The sequence below is a fragment of the Tubulanus polymorphus genome, chromosome 9 (assembly GCF_964204645.1).
Source record: "Tubulanus polymorphus chromosome 9, tnTubPoly1.2, whole genome shotgun sequence".
Taxonomy (NCBI): Eukaryota; Metazoa; Nemertea; class Palaeonemertea; order Tubulaniformes; family Tubulanidae; genus Tubulanus; species Tubulanus polymorphus.
Window position 1 is genome coordinate 13,394,331 of NC_134033.1, and position 11,183 is coordinate 13,405,513.

At 37.6% G+C, this 11,183-nt stretch overlaps 1 protein-coding gene across 3 annotated transcripts in view; it reads right to left on the reverse strand.

Annotated features, from left to right (window-relative positions):
* LOC141911361 (uncharacterized) overlaps positions 1-11,183 on the reverse strand; it is a 30,983-nt gene that overhangs the window by 17,092 nt on the left and 2,708 nt on the right. The window contains exons 2-3 of one of the 3 annotated variants that reach the window (XM_074802359.1): positions 10,355-10,441; positions 5,562-5,666 (exon numbers count right to left, since the gene is read on the reverse strand). The exons of 1 other annotated variant lie outside the window; for it this stretch is intronic. In XM_074802359.1, coding sequence (XP_074658460.1) covers positions 5,562-5,666; positions 10,355-10,441 — 192 coding nt within the window. The remainder of the gene's footprint in view (positions 1-5,561; positions 5,667-10,354; positions 10,442-11,183) is intronic. One more of the 3 variants, XM_074802360.1, reaches the window with a different exon arrangement.

The window sequence follows — 11,183 nt, forward strand, 5'->3', positions numbered from 1 at the left end:
GAAGCATATTTACAGTAAAATTCGGTTAACTCCATATCGGAATCGTCTAAAATAGTCGGTGAGTAATTCTAACATTTTAAAGCTCGCGAATGATATTTCAACTGAAAGTTTTAGCGCGGAAAAAATTCGAAAGCTTCATATCGGATGCAGAGTATAGATCAGATTACTTAACAAACTACCTGAGTCCAACACGATCAAACTCTCTTCGACCCAAATCCGGATAGACTTAATCCAGACAATATTCGCGGCCCATTTGTTCATTAATATACCAGAAAATGACTTTGAATCCGGATTTCCCGTAAACCGGATGAACTTTGTCGGCCCAGAATGCTCCGAATTAAGCGGACTTACTAACTTAACTTATAGAGAAAAAATACCTAATATTTCAACGCCAACAAATCCCACTTTTTCATGGATAGATTTAGGGCGATTGATTTAAAGAAACAATTTTTTATCTTTACGCGAAAAAGAATGACCGGACAATTCCCGTATCGTAATGAGAAATCTATAAACACCGAACAGAGAACAACGTGGAGGGAATAGAACTAAATCCAGAATGATAATCCGGTACACACAGCCACGCGCGCGCGAGTTTATCCTGATTAATCCTACACGAGAGTTAGTGCCGGTAACAACACTGCTTTATACTGAAACGGCTAACAGCACCGTACACAGTATTATACCGCACTACACTACTGCCCTCTCAATTTCATTCCCGGAACTCGGCGTAGAATTCATAAATATTGATCCTCCGTCAGTCTCCCCGCTAGGAAAAATACTCAACTATTTTACACCCGATATATATTTCTTAATTAGGTATGGAGCAGACGTAACAACGAGAAACGCTTACTCCGAGGGGATGCTTACAATACGCATTGTGTTATGCTTAAAAAAGGAAGTGAACGCGTTGTTTCCTTTCGTGTACGGTTACCCGACCGAAATTCAAGTGTGTACCGATCAGATTCTTTTGATTCCGTATCGTGCTGCCGTCTGTGTGTTTTCGTAAACACCCATCAGGTGGCGTTCCGGTCGAAGATAAGGGGTTCGAGTAAACTAGGACGCCTTGAAAAACATGTCGATATTAGTTAATTATCTACAACAAATGACATGACATAGATAACATAAAACAGATCATCGATAAAGTTCTTTTGGATATCAATACCGATAATTGAATTGAATCGACCGGCAACCAGTCCAGCCCTGATATATCGATGATGTAAATCTTCTCAAAAAAGTTATCAAAAATTTGTCAAACAGAAAATAAGTCACGAAATATATCTAACGCCAATAATCGCCAAAATTCACAATTGTAATCGTTATTTTGACATGCCTATATTGATGACGTAGTGCATATCAACTCACACAGAACCCGTTTAAATAACGCATAGTCGATATCAATGTATATAAACATCATTGTAACGGTTTTTACAGCGTCAAAAAACCCAACATTCACCGAAATGCAAAAATTTGATCAAGCCATCGTACTAAGAATATCAGTAATCAATGCATCATTATACTAACTTGAACGAGTTGATTAAATATGAGAGGTTGTTTGTAACTTACACAGTCGCCTCTACAACATCATACGAGCTATAACTGAAAATAGCATCATTCGACCGATCGTCCGAATCAGTGAACCGCGAGTCTTCATTCGTGAAACAATCCTGGTAACTCGTCGGGTCGTAGCCGATCGGCGTCAACGGCGACGACGACAACCTTTTAGTGCCCAGTTGATCGGTGAGCAGCTGTTCTAACTCGGAAGAATCGGACCCGATCGAAAAACTACGAATTCGTAAGCATTGGCGTTTTTTCGTCACCAACGTCACCGGTGAATTCATCATTCTTCGTTTACGCACGCTTTCAAACTTGTTAGTCGGGACACCACCAAACTGTTGCCTTCACCAATAAGAGTTCAGTTTATATCGCTTTCAACTTGAAATCCGTAATCATATTATTTCGTAATATGCCCAAATCCCGCTGTCGTGAAAAGATTATTCAAATCATCGTTTAAGCTTAATACTCGTACACGCTACCAGTCTTATTTGTTTAAATAACAATAAACATACAAGATATGTGCCAGGTAATTCAAATCACTTCTATCACATCTATCGACCCATTTTGTTTTATCGTTATCAACAATTAGCTATAGACGTAGAAGAACCTTTGCCCACAGATAGTACACATATAGACTTCGAGAACAATCTAAACGAAGATTGGAAAGTTTTAGAACCTGGGAAATCAAATGATTAATGGATATCGCAAAGAAATAAAACTTTTCAGCGCGATACCTCGATAGGTAGGTACCTCGATAGGTAGGTACCTCGATAGGTAGGTACCTCGATAGGTAGATACCTCGATAGGTAGATACCTCGACAGGTAGATACCTCGATAGGTAGATACCTCGATAGGTAGATACCTCGACAGGTAGATACCTCGACAGGTAGATACCTCGACAGGTAGATACCTCGACAGGTAGATTCCTCGACAGGTAGATATCTCGATAGGTAGATACCTCGACAGGTAGGTACCTCGACAGGTAGATACCTCGACAGGTAGACACCTCGACAGGTAGGTACCTCGATAGGTAGATACCTCGATAAGTAGATACCTCGACAGGTAGATACCTCGATAGGTAGGTACCTCGATGGGTAGATACCTCGACAGGTAGATACCTCGACGGGTAGGTACCTCGATAAGTAGATACCTCGATAAGTAGATACCTCGACAGGTAGGTACCTCGATAGGTAGATACCTCGATAGGTAGGTACCTCGACAGGTAGATACCTCGACAGGTAGATACCTCGATAAGTAGATACCTCGACAGGTAGGTACCTCGATAGGTAGATACCTCGATAGGTAGGTACATCGACAGGTAGATACCTCGATAGGTAGATACCTCGATCATGAATCTACTAAAACCTAGGACCCAAAAGGGACACGGATCCTATGACCATTTGGTGACTATTAATATCCTATCACAAATTAATTACCTACTATTTTTTCTACCTTAAGTGCTTAATTCAAACGAGACCTTTTTGAAAATATCAAAAACTTTAAACCGGTTACGTTCAACAACTAAAAATGAAGCTAAAATAATCCACGTATGATTTGAATGGAAATATATATTGATAAAACTGATAACGACAAAGATGAAAAATTTGAATATAATATATATAAACATATATCTAACAATTATACGTTTATTTTTCGGTTTTAACTCTTTGACTACAAATACAACCAACGATGTCTACCATCATATCAGCAAACACACAGCAGCATTTTCAATTCAATAATGAATTGCGATCAATAAATACAAATCTCACGGTAGTAGGAACTTCAAATATGTCAAGTGAAATCTGATATCGGGTGTAATGAAGCAGCATCTCGAGATCACGACATTCAGCGGAGATTGTCAGTTGTAGTCGAAGAGTTAAAAAGAAGATGCTGATAAATTCATAAACTGGGGGAGATATTTTACACTAATAGAAAGTTAGATGGTGAAGAATTAATAAAAGATTCTGCGTGCCTTCGAGATCGTGAGCATTCTAATTCAAACGTTCGAAAGTATCAAATATCATTCAGTATCTCACGAAGCTTCAATTCAAAACTTGTCAAAATCAAAAACAAATCTAAGTTAAGAGAGTTTAAAATGAATTTACTATTGTCACATCAATCGAGAAAGATTAATAAACAAAAAACACACACACACAAAATTCATATACGGTAAACAAAATACGATAAAACTACGAGGGTCAAATACTGAATACGGACGGGCTCTATTTACGGGCACTTACCCAATAGACGCATCAAAACTCTCGAGGAAAGTCTCAGAGAAAGGAGCTGGTCTTTAATAAAAGGAATAAAAAACATAATTCGCTCGATTATAACATCAATTTCAAATATATATATGTCGACGATAAAATGACGCATGACTTCGAAAATGCGGGACACGATGGAATACACAAGAGATAAAAATGACGATATATTCATCGCAAAAACAACAACGAAGCCTTTCAACGCATTCAGTCTAGATTTACTCGTCGAGTACCCTGTAAATCGTGAATGAAATGACTGGCAGGTCGAGTCACTGATATCAATCTTAATATTTCAGAGTTAATAAGTAAAAATTTACAGTTGATGATTTAAATATATATGCATAATGTTTAAATGTGGTATGGGTGAGGGAGCGTTTGAATCTCATGGCGTTATACGTCCTCTCTCAACGCACCATCATTCATAAAACTCTATATCCGCGTGATGACGATAATCTATAGAGAATCACACAATAATATCGAAAAAATATTAAGTCCAGGGTTTTCCTTGATTTTGAAGATGTCAAATAAACTACAAGATCAAGGAAACATTTCTGGACTTTTTATATGTTTTCGTTATTATTGCGGAATTCTCTGACAGATTTCCTCCTCTCTGCACGTATTTTTATTTAGACGCTGCTACAATATGCAGTCCCTGGGCAAGACACTATCCTAATTTCCTCTTTTCACTCCGGTGCCTAGTCTTAAAGATGGCTCTTAAAGCGCTTGTAGTGGCTGAGATGTCACTTCTATCCAGCGCACCCCCAGGAGATGATTGACGCACAATTAGTCGAGAAGCTAGAGGTAATGACACGATGATACGTAATAATTATACCGGACGGATGTCATATAAAAAAAGTCGCTATAAAAAAAGTCGACGTAAATGTGGATATTGGCCCAATAAACATCAGTCTTCAGATAATCTACAAGCACCTGAAACTTGAAACTAACCCCAGGCTATACAAGACAATTGCATCATTTCAGAATATATATAGCATGTTACGCGATTACTATCAACTAAATCATTGATATCAATGGTAAAATTTAAAACCTAAAATTCCCACCAGTGCGATAATTTCCAAAGGCGAGGCGAATTATCGTGAAATCAAGTGAATTGAAAATGATTGGTTGATTGAGCTAGTATTCTCACAGTATTCTCAAAACGCCTGATCAATCGACTCCTAACATCCGGGAAAAGTTAAAAACAAGGATATAGAAGTAGTAAGTAATAACTTGTATTCCTGACGATACCAAATATGCCAACATTCACAACTAACAATATTCTCACTCAGATTGAGATCAAAATGCTGTACGCCACTTTTTACATTCACTTTTAGTAATTCAGCAGAAACAGTGAATTTGAAACCAAAGACACAAGTCATAAACAGGAGCGCATGAGAATTTCTGTCATCGTAAGGACAGTGCGAAATTTATGCACAAATTAATTTTCATGCTTTGTGCGTAATTCATGAGAAGGTGGAAAGATAAGGAATTAAACGCAAAAAAGGGTTCGTTGCGTGTTCGATCAGTGCAAGATTAAAATGCCTGATGGATTTGATGGAAAAGTGCATGGCATTGATAATTAACTCATCGTTTGATAGCTGCATAGCGTTAGGTGAGGCTAATGCCACAACCAGCGGGTAATCAAAAAATTGAATCGCATCTGATTTTAACATGACTTGAAGCTATGTACGATGCAGGTGCAATGCTGACTGTGAGATCATCCGAACTAAATGGTGCTTAACTCACCGGCGTTCCGAACACATACTGCTATCATCATCCCATTCATGTACCTCTTTCATGCTGTCGCCCCAAAACTGAGTTGACAACCGTCGCCACAAATTACCATCAGGACTACGAGTGAATATAGAAGCAGCTTTGTGGTATTAGTTCAAGAAATAAAGTGTATAAAGTGATTCAGATAGACAACTAAACTATATGCGGTATGTATAATGACTGGTTTGTGATAGAACTGTATAAAGACAAAATGCCCTGTAAACGTGTGCAATGCTGTAAGGACAATGGTTTTGGCCAAAAAATTCCCTGATTCTTCATACCATCTTTTATATGGTTCATGATTTCAGCTTTCAATTGTATTAAGTGGTACATGTAGGAGCTTGTAAAAGGTGTTTCCTTTCAGTAGATATTTCTTGACTCTCTCCCACCAATCAGGAAAAAGGAAACACCAAACAGGTCCATATCATCTGAGCACTCAGTGGCTTAAGGAAATGAAAAGAATCATCCAATTTCATTGGCAGTGAGTGATGACCCACAATTGTTACAGACTAAAAAGTTTATCTAAAATACAGCTAGAAATATTTCGGCTGGTTCCTACCACCCAAAATATTTCTGGTATTTTGAAAAAAACCTTCTAATCCTTAACAATTGTGGGATTTTTACATCTACTGTTTCATCATATTGTGATCCTACTGATTCATCGCATGTTGATCCTGGCCATAGACATAATAGCCATTACTCGAAGGAGGGCTGATACTGAGACTAGGCAACAAATCCTCATTGAGCTCATAAGATTCCTATCAACGAATTCAGATCCATCCAATTGTTCACGCATAATATATGTCCGAGAAGCAGACAATAAGTGCTGTACAAGCTTTGCCACTGTTGTGTTAAATATCTGCCAACACCTTTCACCAGCTCTGCAATAATCAGCTGTCTCCAGCAATGGCGCCAAACAACAATATCTATTTCTTCACATTCGCATCTTCGCTGTGATTGAAATCCACCATTTTCCAATTCTTCATCTTCGACAAATGTCCATGATCAAAGTCCATAGAAATCACGCGCAAATTAACAGAAGTATGGCGGGATGTAAGGAGACAAAAGCGACAATTTTCATCAAACACGTCATTTGACGAGATCTACCAATTCCGATATAATAGAACCGACGCAACCAATCCAAATGAACTTACCCGGATTCAGACACTACATGATCTACACGAATTTGTTCATCCAAACATTGCTGTGACAAGCGACGCAAGAATTCGGCTCCAGCTCTGAATTACGTAAATACCAACATGTTAGAAAAACGACTGATATGCCTTTTGTGCATCAGCAGTTTTTGTCAGGTTTTCAAGATTTGCATATTCAAAACGGGTAATGATTTAGTGACAGGCACTTCAACTATCACAGGTTATATGGGCTTAATGAAAGCATACCTTACGTCTAGCGCATGATGCTATGACAAGAAAAATACATGATGATAGACTACTCACCGTCTTTCACTGCTATCCAAATTACTACTTTCATTCAAATACTGTCTTGACAGACGTCTAAACAACAGGTCAGCATGAACTGGACTAAAGAATACGATAACAGCTATCACAAATCTATTATCAGCCGAAGTATGTTCATATTTTTTTAAAGGGTCATACATTTATTGAAAGAGTACCGTGGCATTTTATGAAGATCAAATGAAGCAAAGAAGCGTCATTCGATCGGCGAAATGATTCAGGCAGAGCAGAGTTCAACGATTGCGACGATTTGCCTCAATATTAGTAAGCGAAAATCTTAAACGGCAGAGAGAACTGAAGAAGCGTTCACGCGAAAAACTAATCGTCGATATTCTTATTTCGGGAGCCAAAGATGAATGGAGCCAAAGATGATGGGCCATGCTTAAATGTCGAATACTCATGCAGCGATGTGGACAAGAAAAAACATAAGGCGTAAAATGTAAAATCAAAAGACAAACCATTTCAGCAATATTCCTTTGCTTGCAACGAGCACGATTGCATAATAATCCTCGATGAGATACATTTAACCAAATTACGAGAATCGGCGAACTTAGAGAAATGACCACGAATAACCTGAGCAAAAAATTCCAAAATCAATAGAGAATCAATAATGCCAAAACCAATGGAAGAATCCGCGATGCAACTTGCTATACAGAGTACCAACGGTAAAATACGTTTCATGAATGCGGTATATGCTGAATATTGACTTACTGCTGTTCTGAGCCAAACTGAGGAGAAACGCTGCGCTCTCTTTTCTCAACTTGGAGATAATGAGGATCTGAAATACCTCGCCTCGGTGTTCGGTCAAATTTACAAAGTTCTTGCAGATGAAATGGAGAAATGTCACTTTTCCTCATATCATCGCCGCCAAAGGCAACCGGGGACATGCTATGGCTCTGATTAGTCCACGTATCTGGTTCCAAATAGCTAGTTAGTTGAACAGTTGGTACAGATGGGTTCCAAGCCGATCCAGTACGTCTGTTATGTTCGTCGCTGTCGTCAATTGTTGTATGCAATTCATCGCGTGCAGGTGCAATTAATTGTCTTATAGGACCACACAAAATCTGACGAACAGCCATAGATCTAGCAAAATGTAATTACATGTGTATTGAAAAGAAGTTATGAGCTGCACGACTCATTACATCTTCAATTCGTAGTGAAAATGGTGTGTTATTTTGTTGTCTAATATTGATATAGTTACAATAACCGTTTCAAGGAATATTTCTGGTGGTTAGAATGCCTATATCCACAACCCCACTTACCTGGTGTCATAGTTTATCTGCTGGCTCCATAACCCACACAGCAAATTGGCTAGCTACTCACCCACCTAGTGCACTCACTATCTGTGCTTAGTTCTACCAAATGATTAAATATAATGACAAAAGCTTTTTTTTATTAGATTCCCAATGGCCAGGATAACTGGGGGATCATCCCACAAAGCAGCACGCAGCATTCTAAGATATATGTCAAGGAGACCAATGCACCTACTATGCACAGATTGGCCCGTAGCTTGACTGACCAAAACATTTACAAAATTTCATTCTCACAGATAGAATGTTTATGACACTAAAACAAAGATGGCTGCTAGAGGTTGGTATTTCACAATCAAAAAAAAAAAAGAAGAGAAACATATCATTATTCCATAAGAATATATGTATAATTTATATGCAAGTGTTAACTACTAATGCACCGAACGTCAGGCCTACTATCACATCATCAATACTAATAATAAATAAGATATATATATATATATATATATATATATATATATATATATATATATATATATATATATATATATATATATATATATATATATATATATATATATATATATATATATATATATATATATATATATATATATATATATATATATATATATATATATATATATATATATATATATATATATATATATATATATATATATATATATGTATATGTAAAAGTTTGACTGATTGACGAGAAAAACATCAACTCAATCTGTAAATGACAAGTAATGACAATCAACCATCTCTATGAGCATTCGTATACAGGATAAAGTGATGCAGCAGGGAATAAGAAGTGTGAAGTGTATGGAATATATATGCAGGAATTTAGAAGAGTAAGCGTAAGCGTATTCTAACTATCCTTATAGCACAACATGCCACATCTCTTTTAATTTCAATCATAGGTTCTTCGTTTTGTTCGATAGAACGTGTCAGTGAATCTCTGAGGAGATTTCATTCATCGAATCTGAAACGCGACTAAACTACTGTCGGAAAATGCCTAATTTCATCATCAATGTGGCACGATGTGCGGTGAATGAAAATACTTTTGGGATGGTAAAGATGGTTCCCCTTAAAAAGCCGAATACAAAACTAATAGCTACGTTCACGCAATGATTTCATTAATTAACATTATTCGTTATAAACTCCTTGTAATAATAATGCGTACAGGTATACTTATAAGCAAGCGAGTTTATAAGTGGAACTTCCATTTTAATATAGAGTTCAGTTCGAGTTAAGCCTGTCAAATAGATTACTATACGCTTAATGAATGAATGAATTGTCTACACCTAGTAAACCTTTCAAGCAACTGCGTCGGATTTCATCAGTTACGCGAAGTAAATCTCGAGTCAATCTGAATCGTATCGTCCTTGCAATCCGAAGGAAGGCTTTTCGAGCCTATTACTATAATTATTATGAAATACATGTATGCTTTATACGTAAAGCGTAACTAATACTAGGATAAACATGTCTGAAAAAAAATAAACGCGAACATTTGCAAATTGATCGTAAACCATATATGGTTAATGATGTTGTGCGCGAGATAAACAGCTTGTCCTACGCACATGGAGAAGTCTAGGATATGTTAGATAATGTATACTGCTAGTGGATATTGGATTTGTCTGCATACTTGAAACCTTGTAGTAACATAATATAAAACTTGTCACGAGCCACTAATTTTCAGTTGAATATCGTCTAGAAATTTCACTGTCGTTGTCGATGACAGTGAGCAAAGAAAAATAACCGTCTGTCGGCCATTTTGAGCGTTTAATCTCGGTTCTCTTTGGTGCGGACTTACAAGAAAAAATGAATGTAATTTCAAGGCCTAACACCTTCTCCCGGGTATAGTTTATCAATTAGGGCCTCGAAATGGCCCGATTTATAGATTAACCAAACATGGCCGCCGATCGGCCGTGCGGTACAACAGACGCCCGAATCTTGAGTGAACGCAGCTAACCTAATCATTTGATTTCGATCGCTAAAGCGGGAACCAACTTTCTCTCGGTAAACAGTAACTCACCGTCGTTCCGCATTATTGATACCAGACTCGTCCCATTCACCACCCCAATACTGACGAGATAGGCGGCGCCACAAATTACCACTGGCACTACGAGAGGCAGAGCAAAGAACAATGACAGATAGCGAAATAGCAATTTTGGTTTGCGATATAGCTATTGGCTGGATATATACGGTTTAGGTGTCGTGTGTGTTTCAATAATCAGCAATTGATGAAAGCGTATAACTCTATATAAGAATCATAAAACTAACTGATTTGTCCAGAGGGTCTTATAATCTAAGGTGACAACTAACAGCCCATCAATGATTATTTGTCGGATACCGGTGAACCAGGTACAAAACACCTCTTCCAGTACTCAAAATCAATCCTTATTCTTTCCATTCACCAGATCCGTTAAGAATCGTAAAACTACACAGCAGATCTAGAGCGCTGTGACAAGGGAATCGGCACGTATGGAACCAGTAAGAAAGAAAGTAAGATGTATCCCCAACTTAAAGACCCTTAATTTTTGGTAGCTCTAATATCAGGGATTATATAATCATACTATTACTAGTCTGTCCTAGGCATTTATCTTTCCAAAGCGAGAGAATGCTTCGCGACAAATGGTGTGTTCCAGGGCCTTCATGCTAAACCCATTGAAGCTATGTACAGCTGCTTATATACAACCGTTTTATTCACAATGACTTCAACTAAATCATTTCTATCATAATTAACGTGACATGATATCATTAAAACTCAACCGAGGTCATCGTCATTTACTTCTGTTTTATGCGTGAATATCTCTGTATAAAAGGCTCCGGTATCATGCCACAAAGCAAGAGTGTGAGTTTCA